This window comes from Centruroides vittatus, unplaced genomic scaffold, assembly GCF_030686945.1.
Source record: "Centruroides vittatus isolate TY-2023 unplaced genomic scaffold, ASM3068694v2 contig_18, whole genome shotgun sequence".
Lineage (NCBI taxonomy): Eukaryota > Metazoa > Arthropoda > Arachnida > Scorpiones > Buthidae > Centruroides > Centruroides vittatus.
Genome location: NW_027121101.1, coordinates 1,938,493 through 1,963,774, shown reverse-complemented (window position 1 = coordinate 1,963,774; position 25,282 = coordinate 1,938,493). Strand labels below are relative to the sequence as shown.

Genomic DNA, 25,282 nt, shown 5'->3' with positions numbered 1-25,282 from the left:
TACAAAATAGATAAATTGCTACAATTGTATAGGAGCAGTTTTCAAGCTGTGTATATTTCCTCACATAACGTATCAAAAGTCTATTGTGTATGGAAAGATAGATTACAGTGGAAAATTTACATACTACTAAAATGAGCCAGATTTGGTATTGGGTGCTTTTTACTCTGCAAGGCCAAAACTGGTTACATGTACAATTTCGTTATATATGTTATGGACAAAGTGATTAATCGGGCATTATTCATAATGCCCGGTCATTATGAATAATGACCAAAAAGGGCGAGCAGTGTGATAAACATTGATTAATTTATCAAATTGATCGGTCATTATGAATACTGCTATCACCTAGTCGGGCAAAGTGGTGATAATAAGTTGAGGAATGATCATATGACATACGCTAGCTAATCGGCACTCAGTTGCGTGTGCGTATTGTGTTTAGTACCAAATTTAAAATTTGATTAAAAAACCTCCACTTATTTCATTTAGAAATATTTATTTTTTGTGAATTATTTTAAAGTATTTTAAAAAGAACATGTAATCTTTTAAAACTAAGTGAGTGGATTTGATGGACCAACTTTTGTCATCCAGCAGTATGAGAGCACAGATAAAAAAAAACATTATTTGCAAATTTCAAATATATTTTTTTTTGTAGTATATCTGTGCTGAATATACGTATTATCCATAATAAATTAGGAGGAAGACTGACATTAGTTGACTTGAAATTGAAAGAGGCCATATTCAACAAATATGGAGAAACTACAGAGATTGGCCAAATGAGAACATTGTCATTGGCTTCACCTAGTCACCTCATTGGTTGGCATTTTTTGGATGAATCGGTGATAAGAGGAAATAGAAAGTCATGAAGCAGTGTAATGTGTTCATCTGCCCTACAAAGTGCTTTGAGAACTACCACAATAAACTACAAAAGCTTTTTTAGTTTTTTTTTCTTCTTTTTATTTTTTGTAATTATTTTTATATATTTTTGTATTATTGATTGTCAATTATTTTGTTACTTTTATTACTTTTTATCAAGAATAAAACACTTGAATTAGTATTTGTTTTATTTGAAAATAAACAAGAAAACATAAATTATAAACAAACTAATCTACTACCTTTATTGTCAACTTTATCAGAAAGTTTTATCAAAAACAAACTATGTAATGAGGATAAATTTGTTAGGATATTTAACCAAAATATTATTTATATGATAGACCCATGATCTCATCAATTGGATAATTAAGTTTCTACTACATATCAAGCAAATGATATGCTGCTACTTCAGCTCTTTTGGGTTTAAGAGCTCTCAACATTTGTTAGATGGTCTCAAAAAACAAAAATATATTTAAGTTTACCATTAGGATGAGTATGAAACTCTATCTGGTCCAGTTGACATTGAGAATTAAATTCTGATGAAATCGGCAGTTTTACTACAACATCTTTCTTGCAATTTTTCTGTTTCTCTTGACAGTGTTTACAGAGCTCTAAGAAAAAGTTCTGTGTTATGCCAAGTAATATTAGCATACTTAGTTGCTATCTCTTTTAGCATCTTATTTTATCTCACCATGACCAATAAAAGCATGACTCAAAAAATATAACAAATAATTCATAATCTGAATGTAAAATTTGACAACACTGTTTTTTTTCTTCCATCATCTTAATCAGTCTGTTTTTTACTATGCTGTACTTATTTAATAACCAATAATGATGAGGTTCCTTTTTTCTGAAGTTTTAGCATATTAACTTATTAGTTCTTCATACTCGTCATCTGAGACAAATGCAGCTTTTATAGAAGTGTTAGTTTCTTTATTTCAGACTTACTGTAAAACATTTGCGTCACAATGTTTTTGTAATTATTTCACATAGTTTCCATCTTTATAGCTCAAAATCTGATTTGAATTTGAGATGATGCCAAAAAACTTGTGTCAGCTACTATTTTTAACAATAAAATTTTTATGCATTAATTTCAAACAGATGCTAAACCTAGCCAATGATTAACTATTTTACAAAATCATTAATTTCTAATTTTTTTATTTTTTTACTGAAAATGGATAATCTTTTATACATAATATCCTAAATATCTTTTGATACCCTATAAGAATGTTTCTCAATCTTTTGACCTTTGGCTCTTTTTGAGCTTAATATTTTTATGTGGCTCTCTTAACAGTAGCTTGGGGAAAAATTGTAAACATTAAAGATTCCACTACATTTTTAAATACAGTAGAGCGTCGTTTATCCGAAAGCTGATCAACCGAAAGCTTTCCAGTTGGACTGTGTTGTGCTGAATCAAACGTTGTTGATACTAGATTAATTTTTAAAGTATAATTTTTTTTTGTTTTTATATTTTTCAATATATTTATTTTGTTTGTACAAAATAAAGAAATAATTTTTAACAATACAGTAGCCACGATTATTATAAAAATTTTCGTTAGGCTTAAAATCAATGAAAATTCAACGCAAAACGATATGCAGCGGAGAAAAATTTCAACATGGGATAGGTTAATGTATTTTTTCGTACATAATCAGTTATCCAAAAAATAAGTTATCTGAACAGCTCTAGTCCCCAATTGATTCAGATAAACAACGCTCTACTGTATTACAAAATGGTTTTTTAATTAAAATAATTATAGCATATTTCTTAGTATAAGTACTTATGTATGTAGTCATTATCATTTTTAAAAATAAAACATGTAATAAATTGACATTTACTTTATTTACCTCAGTCTTTCTTCACATTAGAGTTGCCAGCATGTAATAACTAAAATCAATAGATGTAATCATGAATTTTTGCATAAATTTGGTATATTTGAATTAATTAAAATGTGAACCCTTAAATATCTTGACATAAAAAAAAACTTGCACCACTTTCATAATAAATGGTCCATATGTGAGTTATCAAATGTATGATTTTGCATTCTAAATGACATTGTTAACATTAATTAAATCACAAAAATTTCAACCTTAAAATTCAAAATGTGTGTAAGGTGTGTCCCATAAAATTAGATCAACTTTGAAAATTCCAATTTAAAAAAAATAATGTTTATTTACATAACTTTTATGCAAATACTTTAACTTAAAAAACTTCACTGTAGATTATCACATGTGTTTGGGGCAAATCTAAAGAGGTCTTATTTTTCTTTATGTACACTATTGTCATCAGTTTGATTATCAGTGGGCAAGTGGTGGTCAAAGATGGTTTTTATTGTGTCACTGAAGGAGGTGGTTGGGGTACCATCTGATTTGTGGATTGGCAAGGGAATGCTCATTTTACACTGTTTTTTGAAGGCAGCATAATAGGGGTCGGTACAATATATTGACGTAAGAAAAGCTGGATTTGTACTGTTACTATATATGGCTATGGTAATGGCATATTCAGAACTGTGATTGGGAAGGAACTGAGTGCCCACATTTGGGTTGTAGATGAAGATACCAGTTTTTGGTTTAGCAGTATATCCACATGGGGGGAAGATGCCAAAATGCCAAAATGTAGAAAGTAATCTTTATAAAGGTATGGTTCTTGTACCATTATAACATCTATCTTCCAATCTTCTGCTGTTTTAAGCCAAGAGCCTTGGCCCTTTGAAGATTGATTTGGAGTATGTTTAGCTTTATGTTGTATGGTTGCTGTGTTACCTTGATTTTCTCTATTGGCCATAGTTGGTTTTTTGAATCATTGATGCCTTTGTTCTGACTGTAATTGGGCAGCCTCTGTGAAATGCATTGTGATCTGTTCTGAGTTTATAGCCTTCTTCTTCGGATTTATTCTCTGTTTCGCAATTTATGCAGTATGGTGGTCTATCTAGTTGATTGCAGTCTGCGTATTTATGCTGCTTTATGCAGTGACTGCATGTGAGATTTTCTATACAGTTTTTGGTGTAATGTGCCATATCCGCAACAGTTATAACATCTTATTAGGGGAATGTAGTCATTGGCCTTTACATTGGCCCATGACAACGGTGTGTGTGTTTCAGACCTACAATTGCTCTTCTGATGTTTAGGGTGACTGCAATGACCATGTGCCTATAATTTTCTTTCATCTGGTCTCTATTCAAAACAGTGATGACTTAACAGACAGACAGAAATTCTTGTTTGTCAATTACTTGCAGTTCTTTGTTTTGTTCATATATATAGATAGTTGATAGATCCAAGTTGCACTGAAAGGCATAGCCTGAGAAGGAAGGAAGGAGGTAAGGGGGGAGATAGAAGAAAGGGAAGGAGGAGAAGATGGGGAAGAGAAAGAGGAAGGATTGATGTCTAGCAATGGTACTGTACATATGTAATATATGTACCATTGCTGGGAGTCAGTTGCTAAACATAAAGGTAATACAGTAGAGAGTCATTTATCTGAATCAATTGGGGACTGGGGTTGTTTGGATAAGTGATTTGTTCAGATAACTGATTATGTACGAAAAAATATATTAACCTGTCCGATGTTGAAATTTTGCTCCGTTGCATGTCACTTCCTGTTGAATTTTTCTTTGTTGCGTGTTGCTTCATGTTGAATTTTAGTCGATTTTAAGCCTAACGAAAATTTTTATAATAATAATCGAGGCTATTGTATTGTTGAAAATTATTTATTTATTTTGTACAAACAAAATAAATATATTGAAGAATATAAAAACATGAAAATTATACTTTAGAAAATAAATCTAGTATCAAAAACGTTCGATTCAGCACGACACAGTCCGACTGAAAAGCGTTCGGATAACTGATGATTCGGATAACCGGTGTTTGGATAAACAACTTTCTACTGTATATACAAAGGGTCTCGTGCACGGGTAAAGCACAAAAATTGGTGAAAGGAGTACGTGAGATTGCGTGTCAAAATATGTACAGAAGGTAACGAACCACACAGTATTGTTTTACACAACTAAACAGGAAAAGGAAGAAAGTCCTGTAGGGTTTCCTACCAACGACAAAATGACAGTCAAGATAGTCTGTATTGGTAGAGTCCAGTTAATGGTGAGTAGTCCTGCTGGAGATGAGCCTGCCACAAAGTTTGCAAAGGCTTTGTAGTAGAGATTATTACTGATGAGGAGGCTCGGGCTACAAGGCTGTGTCGCTGTTTTTTAGGATGGTAGAGGAGATGCTCAGGGATCTCATCCTCCAGTGGGCAGCTACTACATTTTCTGTCAGCCTTCTTTAAAAATCTAGCAAGGTGGTAGTTGAAGTTTCCATGCCCAGTCATGAATTGTGTCATGTAGAAGTTAGGGCTGAAGTGAGTTGGATTCGGCCTGTCCACCTTAGGAATGAGCTTGTGCATCCACCTACTTGTGTCAGAAGTGTCCCACTCACTTTGCCATTTGCTATTAACATAAAGCTTCAGGGCACCGGAAACCCATGACACAGGGATAGAGGAGAAGGAGACGTCGGTAAGCCTCAAAGGGGTTACCTTAGCAAGTCGGTCTGCTCGTTCATTCCCAGATCAACCGGAGTGGCCCTTCACCCAATAGAAGTTAATATCCTTTGAACATTGCAGCTTTTGGAGAAGCCCAAGGATGCCATTAATAATTGGGAGAGGAGTGTTCTTGTTTTTAATCTGGTGTAGGGTCACTGGCTATCTGTGAAGATGTTGATACTCCTGCATTTAATGTTATTCTGGAGAGATTGAGTATATTCCCAAGCTTTCAGAATAGCAAGCGACTCTGCTTGATTGTTGGAGCAATTATCATCTAATTTGTAGTAGGCTTGTTTAAAGACTTTTTCTTTGCTGTCCCCAAAAACAAAAGAACACCCAACTCATTTATCGGACCTAGAGCCATTCATAAAAATATTGAGGGAGGCAGGAATATGATCAAGGTGGAAGACAACCTTAGCATGAAATTAGGGGCAGAGTGTTGCAGATAGTGCTTGAAGTTCCTGTCCAAGCTGTTGTTGGCTATAGTGTTAGCCAGGTCCTTAATGTTAGGAGGGAGGATGGTATGAGGATATATTATTTTAAGGTTGGAGGAGATTTATTCATCCCTATTAATGTTGAGTAGATAGAATTTCCAGATCTTCATTTCGACCAGTATATCAATTGGAGGAAGCCCAGTGTTCATATATATAGGGGAGAATATCTTCATTTTCAACTGTTGGGCAGGCTCCCCAGAGTTATTCTGTTAAATGTGCCAAAGATGTTGAGCATCTGATTTTGTCTTTAACGTGTGCAATATTTTTGATGGCATTCATAAGGACCTCCCCCTCTTTCTGACTGCCAACCCAGATCCAAAATCTGTCATTTCTCACTCACATCCTTTATTGCCCTGACTCTGATTCAGAGTTTTTAAGGCTTGATTGTATTTAGAATTTTGTCTTTAACTTTTTTGATATCCATTTTGCTTTGGGTCCATGTTTTCTTTCATGTAAACCAGAACAGCATGGCTGCCAACAGTACCTCTCTGCAGTTTTCTGTATAATGACTTATCAACCACCCTAGTAGTTGAACTTGGTTGAATTGGTCTGTTACTTTTGTAATAGTGGCATAGGTTGGTTGGATTCTCTGTCCATTACTGAATATTAGTGGGGGACTGGGTTTTGTTCTGAGTTCCCTAAGGATTCTGTATATTTGGTTGACACAGCTATGTAGCTGTGAAACACTTTCCTGGATCTCCTTACGCTCCTCTATTTTTAAATTTGATTGGTAAGTTTCAGGTACCAAGTCAAGTATTTTCCATAGGTGGGAACTTGCCTCTTTCAGTATTGTGTTCTCTATGGCTTAAGAACAACAGCTGGACCACTTTGTGGGTCTTATGTGTTGTTAAGTTCAGCTTGAGATTGTACACCATTTGACTCCATTATTCAAGATTAGGTAGTAAGCCATGTGCAATTGATGTCAAAGCAATTATTTGAGTGGACAAATGTACTAACAGGTACAGCAATGTCCCAACAATTCATGTGTAAGTATGCAAAATTATTTTATATATAGTTAGCTGAACTATATTACACTAATTAAATGAAGGCTATTTAATTTATTCCCAATTAACTACAAGGTACCTACTAATTAAGCAAGTAATGCATTTTAATGAATAAACGGACAGTTGGAATTGTTATAAAGTCCGTTAGAATCCATTAAACAGCCGTTAAAATCCATTGTAACTGTCAAAATTTTTGAAATTTTTCAAAGGCTTGTAATACTAAATTGTTTAAACACTCATAACATGTTAAATTTTTATTCTACCGCCACCTAATATTAGATACCTCTAAAACTACCCGCCCTCTGATGAACATCCTGGTGTCGCCTCCAAAAATTAATCTCCCTCCCACTAGGCCCAATCAAAAATTCAAAACTTTAAAGTTAATTAACTCCTCCCTAATTAATGTAATTAAGTAATTTTTACACTGGTATCTTTGGGATGATTAGCTGTTTCCAACTGTGTATTACAAAAGTTTCTGGCACAAAAAGTTTTGCAAAAAAATCCACTTAATTGAGGAACACAAATAAGTACAGTGTCACAGGGCAGAGAATTTTAAAAAAGCCCAATCGTGTATTAATTTTAGATGGACTTTCTGAGGATTTTTTTAATCTATATTTTTCCAGACTTCAGATAACTTAATACTACTATGTGATTGATTCAGCTGATTTCCAATTTTTCTAGATGACACTCCTTGGACATGAAGAATTCATATTTGCCTCTTTTCAAAATCTGTTAAGGCACATACTTTTCCCATTTTGTTTGCACTTCAAGCAAAGCTACCTGAGATTTTTGCCTTAGAAATAAATTGTATGCAATTAAAAGCAGGTTCACACTTGTAATTTGTAAATACAGTATAAATGTGTCTGAAACTATATTTTTGGGAGAAAGTATTTTAAGTTTTCATTTTTCTGTTCAATTTTCTCTTACATTTACAAAAATAATAGTGACACACACAATAAATTATGTTTAAGTAAAGGTATTTGCATAAAAGTTTTATTTAATAAACATGTATTTTTTTTAAATTGAAATTTTCAGAGTTGATGTAATTTATGGGATGCACCTTATGTACAGTATTATTATATATAATTGTTGTTTCTTAAAAAACTTAAGTTTAGCTCCACACTCGATTTTATGCCAATTTCAGAGGCAAACAAATGATGACAATATATTGAAGTTTCATAGTATACATCTACAGAAATAGACCTATACAGTGGAACCTCACTTAACGAGCACCTTGCATGAGTATTTCGCACAACGAGCAAAATAAATTGTGAAAATTTGCCTCACTTAACGAGTGACGTTTCTCATAATGAGTGACGAGAGGAGGAAAAGTCCCGAATTGTGCGCATGCTCCATCAGTCCGTGTTTATCACTCGTTCTGCTAGCATCTTAGTGTTGCTAGTGGTCAAAGATTTTTTCCAAACTTGTGTTCACACACATTATGTATAAACATCAACAACCATTGCCCGTCATATACTAAACATGCCAAATGATATGCCAAATTCTTGGGCTACATAAAGGCTATAATTAAAATTAGAAATTAATTAATTTGACTAGAGGTAGGTAGTTATGCCGCCATCTCGTATTAAATTTAATAACCGATTCCAAATTAAATTTTAGAAATGTCTGAATTAAAAATTAACTATTTATAATTATTAAATTTAATACGAGATTGAAACATAACTGCCTACCTCTAGTCAAATTAATTAATTTCTAATATTTAATTATAGCCTTTACATAACCCAAGAATTTGGCATATCGTTTTGGAGTGTTTATCAAACATACTGTATTATGTGTTTTGTTTTGTTTTTTTTTTTTTTTTTTTTTTTTTTTTTTTTTTTCTGCAAATCAAATTCTCATTCCAGGATGGTTTATTTCGTGCTAGAAGAAAAGATGATGATGATTCGTGCTTCTTAACAGTGTATATTGTACAATTGTTTTTGAATAAACATTATACATAAAACATTTGAGAATTTTTTTCGGCGTGGAACGCATTATCATATTTTACATTAATTTCTATGGGAAAAATTGTTTCGCTTAACGTGTTTTGCATTACGAATAATACTCTGGAACGAATTATGCTTGTTAAGCATGGTTTCACTGTATTTTAATAGTAAACATTTTTCAAAAAATAACATGTATTGTGTACGCATGCAAGATTTGACATGTCTTCATTTACAAGAAACAAAGTTTTGTATATTGTGTGATAACAAATGAAACATTTTACATTCAATATAAGCTTCTAGTCTGTTATCTACTAATTAGTAATAAATAACTATGAGCCCGCTGGCCTTTATAATTTCAGACTCATCACACATTCCTTCCCGACTTTTATTCATTAATCCATGTCTCCTCAGGTTATCATGCATTAATGAATAAAAATCAGAAAGGTGTGTGTTGAGTCTGAAATCATAACAAAAAGACCAGTGAGCTCATCAGTTATTTATTACTAATTAAAGCATTTTTTAATAGATTATTTAAATAGGCTTGTTCTTTATTCATAAGAAATTTTAGAACTATTCTGAGTTAGTTATCAACCTTGCTATAAACTTGTTGCTGCTAAATCTTATCATTTGTCTATCACAACTGTTACTAAAATCAAAGTTTATAGTTACTAATTTGTCATTGTGTTTTTCAGAATGGTATTTTTGCCTTGTTAGTTTTTAATATGAGCAGCCAGCAGAAACGAAATGGAATGTGACTTAATATATAATATATTATATTTTAATATATAAATTTAATATATTCTGTATTTAGCATATAAAGAGAAATAAAATGTAAATAAAAGTGTCTTTGAATGTTGCACAAAATTAAACAATGTTTTGATGGAGAATTATCCCAAATTAATTTCGGAAAATACACACACAACTTTCACTGAGATAGAAAAGGTTTATGATTAAAATTTATTAATTTTAATCAGAAAAATAAGGAAATATTAAGTGTTGTGCTGAGTTTATACAGATTTTAAAACCAGAGTTTTTTTGCAGTTTTAATTATACATTTATTAAATATTACAAGATTTCATGCTATATATGTAGTGAGAAATTATATTTTATTACTGTGAAATAATAATGTTTATATTTACTAGTTTCTGATTAATAATTAATAATATGCAATAATTATTTAATTGTTTTATCCATGTGAAATTATTTACTTTCAGTTTGTCTTTTGAGTCTTTTTGTTGTTGAATTTTACTGAAATTTCTTAAGTTCACTAAATTGCCTATTTAATGAACAATAAGAGAATCTGTATATTGAAATTAATGCATTCATATTTAACTTATATTTCTTTGTAAATGAAGTGATCTAAAATAATTTGAAAATAATTAATTTATTAAATTATCTTAGTTGCAATTCATAAACAATATTTTTATCAATATTTATAATGCAATCAAGTTTTTGACATAGGCTTAATAAAACTTATATAAAATTGACTATTTATAACCTGATAAAAAATATATTTATTTATTCAAGAAGAAACAGTTGAAATATTAAACTAAAAAATAAGATCTTTACAAAAAAATATCATTTCTCTACTAAATGGATTTTAAAATATGCTTAGTATCTTTTGTGTAAAAATTAAATTGGTGTTAACCATTTTAATTATTGTTTTTACAGGTGGAATGATTCCAATGACAGTAGGGATGATGCCTGCACCAGTAAGCATATTTTTATTATTATTCTATTTTAATTTTTTGTTAAAGTTAAAATAAAATATACAATAAAATCCAAACAAACATTTTTCCATACAAAATATACTATTTTATATCTATTTGCTTGCATATTTTTCTCATTACTCAATAGTAACTAGGAAAAAACTTTCATAATTTCTTGAAGAATGTTATAAAGTTTTTGCACTAAATTTTGATTTTAATAAATTTATTAAATTCTATATTATATTGTACTGCTAACTTTTTAACTGTGTGAAAATCTAAATTCAATAACTCCTTGCTTACTAACAGTTTTTTCATCTGCTGTTATCTAATGCTTGTTTAATTACAAAATTAGTGTTTAAGTTAATTTAAGATGTAATATATTAATTTCTGTTTAATTTTTAAACAGTTATCTTTATAATTTATGCATTATTAAATATGTTGTTCTGATTTTGTTAGTTGAGAGATTATTTATTAATGAGTTACTAGTTATGAAAGATTTAATTAACATGTAATACTAGTAAAATTTGTACTTTATTTGGATTCTAAAGCTTTAGTCATATATTAACATTTACTGTCATGATAATGGTATATAACTATATTCACTTTTATATATACAGTATTTTAATCCTAGTTAAAATTTTGATATATTTAAATAAATTTATGAAGATTTGAACGAGTTATTAAATTAATAAATGTAAAATTTAATTTTTTTTAAAGATGATGGCACCTGTAGCAATGACTGTTCCACCTTCCATGTCTATGGCTGTTCATCAAAAATCACCTATAAAAAAGCATCCAATGCCAGCAGTACCTTATAAAAGAGTAAGACCTGTCTGTTGAAATTTTAAGTCTAAAATTAGAAATGGGAAATATAAATACCAGAATATTTTTTGCTTGTACACTGTAAATTTTTAGCTTAATCTTACATGTATTATATTAGAATTACCAAGTTTAGCTATATTCACCAATTTGATTTATGGAGGGAACTACAAAACCTCGAACATATAACTTTTATAATTTAAGTTATAATTAGTAATGTTAAAACTAATGTAGAAAAAATGATAAAATGCATTGTTAACTTCCATAATTTATCATTTCTGATACAGTGGAAGCTCCATATTCATGCATTTTGCATATTCAGAGTTTGGTTTTTCAACTATTTTTCATATTTTTCAAGCTAAAATTTACTTTTTTGTGGAAGGGTTGACAAAAATAATAAAACAATAATTAAGGAGAGAATTAAATGATAGAACATAATCATCCAAATATGAAGCTTTCACTATATAACAAAAAAAAACAAAATCTATTGTTATTTCAAAAATTTTTTTAATGTAATAGACTATTTAAAAAAATCTAATATTTACATTTGTGCAGATTTTAAGTTGCATTTTCAAACATATTTGAATTTAACCATATTAAAATTAATTTCAGTAATAGTTCAACATTTTAAATAAAAAAAGATGTAATTATTTAAATTTACATTTTTGCACATTTTAAAGCAATGACAGAATTATTTTTTTGATGTCTTTTCTTTAGTTTAGAACTAAAAATGTAATTATTGTGTCGCATACATGACAAAGACTAAGTTTATGAGCCATTTTTTACATGCTGTTTGAATTCAAATTTTCTGCATGATAGCCATCTAGTAATATTATCCTATAAGAAGTGAATGTTACTTCACAATAATGAATACTAACTATTGGCTTAATTTCAAGCTATGAGTCATTATTGTGACATAAATAGCTTGTCACCAAGTGTAGAATTGAACTTTGTTATTTTTCAAGTAAATAATATATCACAGACATGAATTAATTCCTGTGTGTACATGTTACTAAAATTAAAAATAAAATTAATTTAAAATGTAACTAATGACTATATTCAAATGTGTATCGAAATTTAAATAGAAAATGATATCTGTAAAAGTGAATAATTTTTAAATGATTATATAAAGCAGTTTTAATTTTTTTAAATGTTATCAGTGTTAGTGATTATAGACATAGAGAGACATCATAAAAGAAATAATTTGTAAAGATTTTATTTCACTTATTTCATTATTATTTATTATATAATAATGAAAAAAAATGAACTAAGATAAAATTTATATAAGAAATAATGACTACATTTTAATAAAAACTAGAAAAAAGTAAAAATCATCACACATGAAGAATGAATGGTTTTGTTGCTATATAGAAGTTAGATTCTTAATAATGTTTTTTTTTTGTTTTTTTGTGACTATAGTCATTGTCCTCATTTTGAGACAATGCTGGGAATTCCTGAGCTTATGAAATGTTGAATTAACAAATTCAACATTTCATAAGCTCATGAATTCCCATTCAATTATGCTACTAATTACTTTCATGTGTCACATGCAGTGCTTTTTTCCAAGATGATGCACTGCATCCAAGATGATGATCATCATCATGCATCATCTTGGAAAAAAGGCAATACTGCAAGATGGCAGCATTCGTTTTCTGACACATTGCTGGGAGTAAAGGCATAGAAGAACATTCACTTAACTCTCCATCAGTTATACTTGCCTTCTTTTACTATGCCATAAAACAAAGGTAAGTGCAGTTATCTCATTTTCTGTTTGCCAGGTGCCAAAGAAGAGTCAGTCACCTTCTTCCATGACAAGGCAACGAAATGTTTAGGCTGTAAGCCTCAAAGATAGATTGACTGTTTCCTTACTTTTCCATATTAATATTCAGTATTAACAAAAATGTTAATTACCCCTTCTTTCATAAACCTTTTCAACTAAAATAAGGAATATTCAGACTATATGCTTACAGATATTTTTGGTTTTAAAATATAATTAAAATTTTTATGGTATTTAAATTTAAGTTTGTTTGTTTGTTTGTATGTGTATGATACAACACACTTATATTTGTTGTGCATGTGTCACACAATATAAATATAATGACTTGTTTTCCACTTGTCTTTTGAATATTTTAAAATTTAGTTATTGGTTGTTAAATTAATAGATAGAAAAAATAAACATGAAATACATTTTTTTAAATAAAAATTAAATGGAATACTAAATTAAGGAGATTTTATGGTCTATATTCATTTGGATTACAAAATATGATAAAATTATATAATCATGAAACTAATAAATCCATTAAAAATTGTTCTTAGTAAAAATTATGAAAAATTGATTGTAATATTTAATTTTATGATATATTTTTAAAAAATGTAAGATCTTTACTTAGAGAAACAGTCTCCAGAACTAATGATGAATTAAAATTCAATAATGGGAAACTATTCACAAACAAAAATAAATTCATATAAATAGTATTTTTATAATAACTTTTTAAATTTATATAAAATATTAATAATTTAAATTTTTAGCCTGAACTTCAGCCACAAGAACCAAAAGGACCTCCAGTAACTGTTTTTGTTGGAAATATAACAGAAAGAGCTTCTGATAGTCTTATACGTCAGCTTCTTCAGGTAAATTTTATTAAGTATATAACTAATAGTGATGAGATAACAAAATTTATTCTGATTTTTTTTGAATACTTTGTAAAGTTTATAATAGTTTAGAAAAATTAATGATTTACATTACATGCACTGTACATTCATTAATTAATAAACATCAAGCTTAAGAATGGAAAATGATTGGGAAATCTGGAATCAATCTTTCAAAAGAAATGTGAAAATTATTTGTGTGGATATGCATGATTTTATTGTGCACTACAAAATAAATTTATAATATTATTTCTGATATAGTTAATATTGCAACAACACCCTCAAATAAATTACAGATAATTCCTTTTTACTTGACGAACTATCCCATCACGTCATCTAGGATTGCCATTTTTGGAAACTGTGTTGTTGGCTGATGCAATGACCAGAGGGAAGGTAAATGAGATGATGTACTTTTTTACACTTCTTGCAATGGGCATGCCTTGTAAATGATTTAACTCCACCATATTTAATACTAAATGAAATTCAGCAAATGATGCAATGAGCCAAACAAATATCATCACGAGTTAATGAATTTTGAATTCATTCACTCACTTGAGCCTCGAACATCTAGACTGACTTGTCTTGAAAAATCATTTTTAAAACTCAAAACAGCATTAAACTTAGTGCAAACAGGTATCTTAGAATTGCATGATTTGCATTTGAAAATTTAACATATTACAGCATAATCTATTAATCACAACAAAAACTTTTATAATTATAATGAGAGAGTTGTTTTATCATTATAAGTAAACATACTAAATATTTAAAATAATTTTATATAATATTTTTTCAATTAAATTATAATTTCGTTTACATTTTAAACTGTTTTGCTGACCACCAGCCTCTACTTGAAATTAGATAGCCTGATAGTTCAATCAATGTTAACATGCTTATAATTAAAATTTTTAAAAAGCAGGCAAATTTATGAAACAAAAATTATAAATAAACGTCACTAAGCCTGATGAGTATGTAATGAAAAACCAACAATCGCCTTAAAAATCGGGCTATAAATTGGCTAATTAAATGATTGATATAAAGTAATTTGTTGCTAGAGGTAGACGTTAGGCGTTATCTCTTATCTAAGTTAATAATTATAATTTAAGTAAATATTAAATAAATTTAGATCTGGAATCTGGAATAAAAACTGACCTGGGATGGGGCTTGAACCAGCAACTTCCGCTTGCTGTGTGGTGTGCTTGCCAGTTACGCCACCCGGAGCCCAAGTGACTCTTTGCTTCCAGAAGTAAATTAATTTAGATATAACCTTACTTGGTTAAATACGGTACTAGCTGGGGATGACTCCTACATCCACGACCTAAGAACAACTCCACAACGGCACTAAGCCAGCTAACGTACTACCCAGTGAGGTATATATATAATATAAACAAACATCACTAAGCCCGATGAGTATATAATGAAATTACTGAAATTAATAAATTAATGAAATTGCTAAAAAATTAAAATAAATCTAAATGTCATTATCTTTTGTGCAAAACAACACTAAAATAATTTATATAGTTATGTTGCAAAAGAAAGAGAGTTGCAATTAATTAAAAAAAAATTGTAATTAACTGTTCAAAAAATGCAAGCAAAATTAAATAAATAAAAAAATTATTAAAAATAATAATTCTGACCTTTACACTGAAACCAAAATTAAGAATAAAATCAAATGAATTGGAAATTAAAAGAATGTTTTTAAAAACCACTTAAAAAGTTGTTTTGAAATTTTCAAATTTGTTGTGTGTGGCAGTGATGGAACAATTTGTTTTTAATATATATACAGATACAAAATACAGATTGCTGGTCAAATAGGCCCAATGCTGGCCAGATGGCAACCCGAACCCCTTTTATCTTTTCTAAAATGGGGGACAGTTAGTGCAATCTGTCATTGCTCTAACTACATGAAAGTAAAGTCCACTGTGACAGATTTCACCTTTTGTATGGAGCATTGCATGTTTTCTGCTTTATTGATGTGAAAGCTTCCAATAAGCTAATAATTGTGAATATTGTAATTTAAAAAATTTTTAATCTTCAACTGAAATGGATAATTAATTTTATTATAAAATGTAGAAGAATTGTTTTTAAGAATCTGAAATTGTGACGAGATTTTCTCTACTCTGACACCCGGAAAATGTCAGATTTTTCTGATTCCAATTTTGATTATTCATCTCATCACTAATAACTAATACTGATATTATTAAAACACTTAAATGAAAAATTTTAAACATCAGGAATAATATATGTTCAAAAATAATGGTATTAATTTATATAATGAAAATGCAATGAATTAATTATTTAATGTTTTATTTGATTGATTTAATCAAAAATATTAAGTAGTAATATATTTTAGTACTAAGATAAGTTTCCATTTATTGTTGGTAGTAAAGTATGAGTAGTGTGACTTCCTTGGGTACTGTATCATTCAGTTGATGTAAAAATTTAAATTATATGTTAGTTTAATTTAATATATATATTTGGAGGGATCTGGTTTGCTATTGATGGTTTGAATAATTTGCAATGTATGATTCATTACAAAAAGATGTTTTCACAAGCAGTAACGATTTGTCTTCTTAATAATACCATCACATTTAACTGTGACATTAAAACAGAGATAAAAATTGCAAAAATATAAACACAATCACATAGTTGCTTTTAATATAAATATTTGTTTTTGAAATTAAATTATTGATAATTAATAATTAGTTTGGTCTAATTAAAAATTTTTAACAATGACTTTTATTTAAAATATTGACAACTATTTGTTAAAAGTTTACAGAACAGACTTAAACTAGTTTAGAATTTTGCAGTTTTGCTTAACTGTTTTTCTGATAAACATTCTATGAAATAAGAGTAAAATTTTAACATTAATAATATAAATTTTGAAAATTATTTACAGAAATGTGGTTCTGTAGTTAATTGGAAACGTGTCCAGGGTGCAAATGGAAAATTGCAAGGTAAAGTAAATGAAGGTTTTCATTTTTAAGATTAACATTTTATAAATTAATAGAAATATATTACAGTAGAGCGTCGTTTATCCGAATCAATTGGGGACTGGTGTTGCTCGGATAACTGATTATGTACAAAAAAATATATTAACCTATCCAATGTTAAAATTTTTCTCTGTTGCATGTCACTTCGTGTTAAATTTTCGTTGATTTTAAGCCTAATGAAAATTTTTATAATAATAATCAAGGCTATTGTATCGTTAAAAATTATTTCTTTATTTTGTACAAACAAAATAAATATATTGAAGAATATAAAAACATAAAAATGATACTTTAGAAGTTAATCTAGTATCAAAAATGTTCAATTCAGCATGACACAGTTTGACTGGAAAGCTTTCGGATAACTGGCTTTCGGATAACCAACGCTTTACTGTATATGCCATTTAACATAAAAAGGAAAATATAAAAGTAGCATTACAGTGATAGTAGTTTACACAGCATATCATGCTATTTTTATTTAATGCTATGGACTAAATATTTTTATAAAGATATATATATTTTGAGAACACACTTTTTATGTTAATAGGAAACTAACTAAAATCTAAAAAACATCTGCTGGAAAAAAATTGCTGAATATAATTTTTATATTCTAAAAATATTTTTTGAATATAATCATCAAAATATATTTATACTTTTATTCTAATTTTAATTTTAAAAATATTTGTTTTTAAGAATATTTGGATAAAATCTAATCTAAAATTTAAAGCAATTATTTAAAAAATATGAAAAATTAATTATATATTCACTTAAGGTTAGCCCACACCAACAGAAAATAATCAGAAGATTCAAAAACCAGAGTAAATACTATATACTGTGACATTGTTTCTGGTGCATTTTCCCATTTAGCAAATCACTATATTAGTCTAGCACATTAAAATTTTTTCATTTGTAATGTGAATCAGTGTTGCTAAGTGAATAAAAATTGTTTTCCCCCCTCATCAGGGGTGCAGAATATTCTTTGAGTCCAAAATTTCCCAGAAAATATTACTGTGTAATTTGGAAAGTTCAAATTACAGTGGAACCTTGCTTAACGAGCACCTTACATAACGAGCAAATCAAATTTTTTTAAAATGACTCGCTTAACGAGCACATAATGAGTGATGAGAAGAGGGGAAGTCTCGGAGATTGTGCTCATGCTCCATCATGCTATTATATGTGTTTTTTGTTTTCTGCAAATCGAATTCTCATTCCAGGATGGTTCATTTCGTGCTAGAAGAAAAGATGATGATGATTCACACTCCTTAACAATGTATATTGTATAATTTTCTTTGAATAAATGTATCAACAATAAAGATGAACTATCATTATCGATAGCTTGGCAAACTCTAGTTTGATACATGATACTTCTATCAACTGCGCATGCACAAAATGACGAAGAAGGCATGAGTTTCCTTAGAATGTTCCATTTCAGAATTTCAAAAAAGATTCATTTCATCAAATATTTTGTCCGTTGTTTGTTCACCTGAGGAAGAACCTGAGGTTCGAAAATGTTAGTGAAAGGGAGACTATATCGAAAGTAGCACTGTTTTGGTTTGAAGTAGAAGTAAGTCTAATAAATGTTACACGTAAAATACCATATTTACTTGCATATAGGACGAGGTGTGACTTTAAAAATCAAAATAACAAAAATTAGATTTATTAATACAATTCTAATTTTATTTCGTTTAATCACAAATAAATTATCATCAAATGCATGTATTAAGACAAACAACCATGTTTTCTTGATACTATCACCTTTTGTCTACTTGGACTTACTCTTCAAAGCTTCATTACAATTCTCCTCTTTTTCACTTTTATTCCACATTCATACATACATACATACATACATACAAGAAAGACATCAGCCATACACAAAGTGATTAGCCGGCAGAAAAGAAGGGAAGGGAAGGAAAAGGAGAGGGGAAGAAGGAGGGAGAGGAGATAGACAGTAGAGAAAGGTAGGATCCCTCTGAACAGCTTGCATATGGCTACAGTACCCTCTATGTTTGATGTTGGCGTGCAGTTTTTATGCTGCAAGGCCGTAGTTCCCCAAAGGGTCTAAAAGAAAACCTGAGTGTAGTAAACACCAATAATTGAGTGCAGCCATGAATAACTAAGTGTGGAAGTTAGTGCCAAGTAGCTGTTAGTAGGAAGACTTATATCTACTTAACACAAACAAAACTGAACATGATTGCAAATCTTAACCCTTTCCATGCGGTTATACGCCTTTAGGCGTATGTCACGTGACTTGCCGTTAATTCGTGATGCGGCATACGCCTTTCGGCGTAATTAATCAAAAAATTCAATTATTTTGCGTTATATTCGATTTTCCTGCGATCTTAGCTTTGATTCGCTATTTTATAGGTCGATTGACTTTGTTTAAGCCAATAAACGTTTTGTTACCACCCCTGGGCCATAAATATTTTGGTAAATACATCCCCTACTATTCTACAGTAAATCTTTGCAGTTAACTACACAGTTGGCTGAAAACAATCAAAGGGAAACTCCTTCTACAGTTTTATTGAGTCTCTTCTGTCTTTGTTGACGTTACTTTAACTAATCACAGACTTATGAAACGAAAAAATTGCCGCGAAAAGCCCCGCCTCCAACCTTCGAAGTAAAATGTAAACAATCACTGTAAATTCGCTTTTTAAATCTATTTTTAATTCTAATTAACTAATTTAATGCACTTAGACATTAAATTAGCTAATTCGACAATATTTAGGCGAGTAAATATGTTTTTAAAACTATCTTCACGATAACAATCAACTACTCTCCCAGCTAAGTAATTAGAGACATAGTGTGAATAATGGCAATAACTTCTCCCCCGCTCTAGGTAGAAAGCTGCGGTTTGTTTTGTTTAATAGAGGACAGATGTTTCTATCTAACAGATGTACAAAGTTCAGCGATTCTCTGTAAATTAATTTTTTTTTTTTGTTCGTAACCTTCAAATTTGTTCGTAAACTTCATATTATTTTAAATATGTATAAAACTAAAAATTATACAATCGTAAACTGTAATATGTTCTTAATCAAACGCAAAAAACAGATTAAACATAACGCAATTTTAAAGCGAAATATCACGATTTAAAAATCATCCAAAAACTGCAAAAAATGCGCCGCATGACAAATTCCACTCAATTATTTGCTGTAGATCGCCCGCATGGAAAGGGTTAATACTATTTAACAGCTAGACAGACAGCACAAAAAGGAAACGAACACAATGACAAACTAGACAAGACAAATGGACTGACAGACAAACAGGCAAAACCCCAAATTTCTTTTCCCCCCACACTTATTCCACAAAGCATCGTTCTCTGATCTGTTGAGTGAATTTAAAATACAATATTTCTGAATGACTGCTATCAACTTTTGAAGAATGCTTTTCAGTGCACCTGATGCCCATGTAGCAAAACCAAAAGATTATAATGCATGTGACAGGAAAAGTTTATTTTTAATGAATCAGAATGTACAAATATTTATTAAAAATACCAATTTAACAAATATGAAATAACTACATTTATAATCATTGCTAAGTGACCAGCTATTTTTGGATCATCTCTTTAAAAGCAACATTCATCTTGACTTTGATAGCACTTTGCTATAATGGCAACATGAACTATACATGGTTCATAAAAATTATTGCAAAAACGCAAAGGATCCTTCGCTTGGTGTATAGGACGACCTAAGTTTTTGAGCAGTAAAAAATGAATAAAAACCTTGTCTTATACACAAGTAAATATGATATTTGAGTATTTTTTTGGCATGGAACGCATTATTGTATTTTACATTAATTTCTATGGGAAAAATTGTTTTGTTTAATGAGTGTTTCCCATTACGAGTAAGGTTCTGGAACAAATTAGGCTCGTTAAGCGAGGTTTCACTGTAAATCATACAACTAATTAAATATGCCTACTGTATAATTTTCTACACAAAACTTAACTGATAAATTAATGTAAGAATGTTTTAAATTGCACATACAATTATAAATTTAATGTAATATCATTATGATTAATACATATAGTTATTTTCAACTATTTTATGCATCGTAAATGGTGATGTTTTGTTTTGCTTTTATTTCATTTTTAATTTAAATATGTGCATTTTAAACAATTTTAAATTAGTAAAATACTGTATCTTTTTTGAATTTTTGTCTGAGGATGGCAATAGTAATTCTGTCAAAAGTATTTGGAAAGTATTAAACTAGTGAATTTTAATTAACATCAATATATAGTTTTTTTTTTTTTTTTAGGTATATGTATTCAGAGTTTGAATGACATATTAAAATAGTAAATTATTTCCTTATTTATGATTTTAAGATTATTTCATTACTATTAATTTTTATAGCTTTTGGGTTTTGTGAATATGGTGACCCAGAATCTGGACTTCGAGCCATTCGATTGCTTCATGATTGGCAGATTGGTGATAAAAAACTAGTGGTAAGTTTTATCAAAAAATTGTATTCTTTTGCAAATCCATTTATCAGTATTTGTTAACTGTAATGCAATAAATTGTAATTTTTGTAAAGCAAAATTGAATTCAGATTTTTCCTCAGATTTGTCATATTAAATTAAATCATGAGAATTTAAATCATTTTTAAATAAATCATATTGATTTTAAAAATTTCTTATTTTTAAAAGTGAATTAGAAGGGAAAATCATTTAATCAAATGATAATATGGTAAAACCTGTGTAAACCAGAATTGCATTGCAATAATTTTTGATTTTTTTAAAACTATACCAGATAATGATTACACAGTTACATTTATTTTTATAGTAAAATTACTTTTACATAAGTAAAAAGAAAATTTTATTACCTGGTTTAATTCAAGTTAATCCAAAGTGATTTCAACTAAAAATGGAAATATTCAAATGTAAAGATGAGAACTGTTTGATTCTAAAAAATTGTTGTTGAAAACATAGGAATTCAAATACTTCACAGATGAAATTTTTATGAACTCAATAACAAACAAGCAAATTCAAAAACCAAGAAGTAGTGGTTCATTTAGTTGTTGGAAATTCAAATTGCATGCACAAATCCAAAAGTCAGTGATGTGACTGAGTCCTCCAGCAGGGAATGACAATAGATCAGCAAACAAGAGAGAAATCGAGCACTGTGGTTGGCGTCACCACCTAGAATGAATAGACAAACACTCTCCCTGTGATCTTCTCTCACCTTTCCTTTTATTTGGGTCTTGTCTCTCAATTCTGATGTCCAGATTTGGTGAACTTATATGATGAAGTGAGTGATAGTCCAATCCCCAATTTTTGGCAAAATTTCTTTGATGAGTGGGTTTTTGCCAGAAGATGTGTCATTTATGAAGGAAGTATTGTCATATTAAATCTCATTAACTTCCTTGTTGATTCCTACGAGTTTTTTGTTTTGTTTAATTTTTAATTTAATTCAAATATTAAATGTTATAAAATAGCCCAGGTTCTCACAATAGTAAATGATTGAACCTACAATGATCATATAAACTCACTTTAATGTTGTAGCAGACAAGTTTGTTGTCATATTGGTTAGTTCATGGTTATGTATATATAGGTTTCCAGTTTATAAAGTTAAACAATTGAATATTTGAATTATCTTTTTGATCCGAAAATTAATAATAATTTAAAGTTAAGCTTAGTTTATTAAGATAATTCTCAATAGTTACTTTGAAATTGTCAATTTTTTGATATAAAGTATTTGAAAATTCATTATTATTTGATTATGATTAAGTTATATTTGATATATTTTAAAGTGATTATCATAAAATTCATATGTATTTTGGATAGTTTATAATCAACTTTGTCAAAAACAGATTAATTTAGAAACTAAATATAAGAAGTGTTGTGATGATGATGATAGATTGTAAGGTCCCAAATAAAGGAACCTTATAGTCCAAGAAACTCTAACTTGCCAGATCTGGTCTTTCTATCCAGGACAAAACAGTCATTAGAGGAACTAAGTGCCAACAACCAATTGACTATGCTGGGTTAAAGATAAAACAAACAGAACAAGACAAAATAAAACAAAGCAACAAGAAGGTTTATTGCACAGTTGGCACAAACATTATTGTGTTTCACAGTATCTAACAAAAAATAAATAAATCAGCAAAGATGAATTACAACCACAATTGACACTTAGAATAAAATGAGGAAAAATAATCCAGTTTTAACAAGAAGAAATAAATTCATAGTTGTCTCCTTTTGTCAAGTACTGTACAGTGTTATACAATGTGAAAATACTTAACACTTGTATGGTATTTTCACATCCCACAAACTATCTCTCGTTACTTTATGGTCAAGTGTCTTATACTTTATGGTATAAGGAGACATCTGACATCACAGTAGATTTGGTTGACGTTTCACATGATGGCTATTATTTATGTAAATTAGTTAGTTTTGGGTTGCAGAACAATGCAATATACAACAAATTCTCCCCCATTTTTTTCATATCAATGAAAGTATAAAGTCCTTTTCTTAGACTACATATCTCAAAAACTAAATAATAATAATAATAAAATATTAATAACATATAGAGGAGAGGGAAAAGGATTCCACCTTTTACAAGGTTAAATATAGAAAGAATTAATAAAAGCTTCATGGTCTTATATCAAAATTTTTATTATTTAAAAGTATTTTTATAGTTACTAATAAGAAAAAAGTACATTAAGCTTAATTAAGTGTGCAACATATTACATATGTTATAATAACTTTTAAATTATGATGATTGATTTTTGAATAAAATATTTATTTAGGTAAAAGTAGATGCTAAAACAAAAGAAAAGTTAGATGAATATAAAGCAACAAAGTGGGCTAATCAAAAAGATGAAAATGAAGAAAAGAAAGAGGATGATAAAGAGAAAGATAAAAGTAAAGATGCTACTAAAAGTGATGATGTAGATGAAACTACAAAAAATGAAGATGAAGAAATTAAAAATGCAATTAATGAGATTATTCAAGAACATTCTTTAGAATTATCAAGGCCTGTTGAGACAAAAGGTTTGTTAATTTTAATTGTTAGATTTTTATTTAATTTACAGGATGATCAAAAAGTCACATAACCCATTGTATATTGGTTTAGTGAGGTTTAATGTAAAATCTTTTCCTTAAGTTTACTGCAAATGCTGGAACTGTGCACCTCTATGTTTGTCAGAGATGTACAATTATATGTTTTATCATGTTGCTAAGACCATTTGCAATTTTTCATGGGCAATGCCATTCACTTTCTTCTGAGTGTTTGCTTGCAGTTCTTGCAAGGTGGTGGATGAGTTACATAAACTTTGTTATTCAGGTATTCTTACTTAAAGAAGACTTGTGGACTTAAATTTGGGGGAGCATGTGGCCACAAATCCTTTGAAATAATTTGCCCATGTAATACAGACTCAAGGTAAGCTATGGGTGCATTAGCAGTGTGCACAGTGAGGATATCTTGCTGGAACCATGATATCTGCTGTTTCTTTGGGAGCAGTGTCATTACAAACTGTTGCACCATTAGGGTGTATAGTATCAGTCACTATTCATGGAATCATGAAAGAAGCAGATGAAGATTTTCTTCCATGACATAGTGTACCAAACACCAACTACTTGTACATGCAGAGAAGTTTTGTGTAGTGCATGTAGATTTTCTGCAGACTGCATTTGTAAGTTCTGAGCTTTGACATAGTCATCCAAATGGCATGTTTCATCTGCTGCTAGTCATCAGTACCAGTCATCAAGTTAATCATCATCTGGGGTTAGATTCCAAAAACCAATGACAGTATCATAGTTGCTTATAGTCATCTCCATGCAGCAGCTGGTGTATCATGCTAATTTTGTACAACTACAGTTTCAACACTTTACACACAGCTTTCTGTGCACTTCTGTACAATAGACCATTCTGACTAGCAAGTCTCTGGAGAGACTGTTGGATTGTTCAACATTGTTGTGCACACATCCATTACTTTCTCTTCTGTGAATATGCTCAGTCTGCTGCTTTTGCCATCTGCAAGATTTCTATTTTGTCTTGAATTTGTCATAAATGTGTTTGATAATGAACTTGTTTAGCACCATCACATTGTCACCATGTGTGTCTGTAAATTCCCTGATAATGGTGGCATGACTTTGACTCATAATGTTCAGTAATAAAGATATACCATTTGTAACTGGACACCAGTCTTGTCCTTGCTTTGGTTCCACACCAGCGTGCATCCTTTTACCTGGTCATTGACATTGTTGATTATGCAGATGACAAAGCTATCAATCCCATGCCCTGGTGGTGGGAAAATTAAATGTATACATTATTCCATATTCATGGGTTGTG

General features: G+C 29.7%; 1 protein-coding gene across 4 annotated transcripts in view; it reads left to right on the top strand.

Moving 5' to 3' along the window:
• Positions 1-25,282, top strand: part of LOC136969522 (RNA-binding protein 25) — a 134,260-nt gene that overhangs the window by 59,930 nt on the left and 49,048 nt on the right. For all 4 annotated transcript variants that reach the window (XM_067263704.1, XM_067263703.1, XM_067263705.1 and 1 more), the window contains 6 exons: positions 10,508-10,548; positions 11,263-11,367; positions 13,894-13,995; positions 16,910-16,967; positions 21,344-21,435; positions 23,739-23,982. In XM_067263704.1, coding sequence (XP_067119805.1) covers positions 10,508-10,548; positions 11,263-11,367; positions 13,894-13,995; positions 16,910-16,967; positions 21,344-21,435; positions 23,739-23,982 — 642 coding nt within the window. The remainder of the gene's footprint in view (positions 1-10,507; positions 10,549-11,262; positions 11,368-13,893; positions 13,996-16,909; positions 16,968-21,343; positions 21,436-23,738; positions 23,983-25,282) is intronic.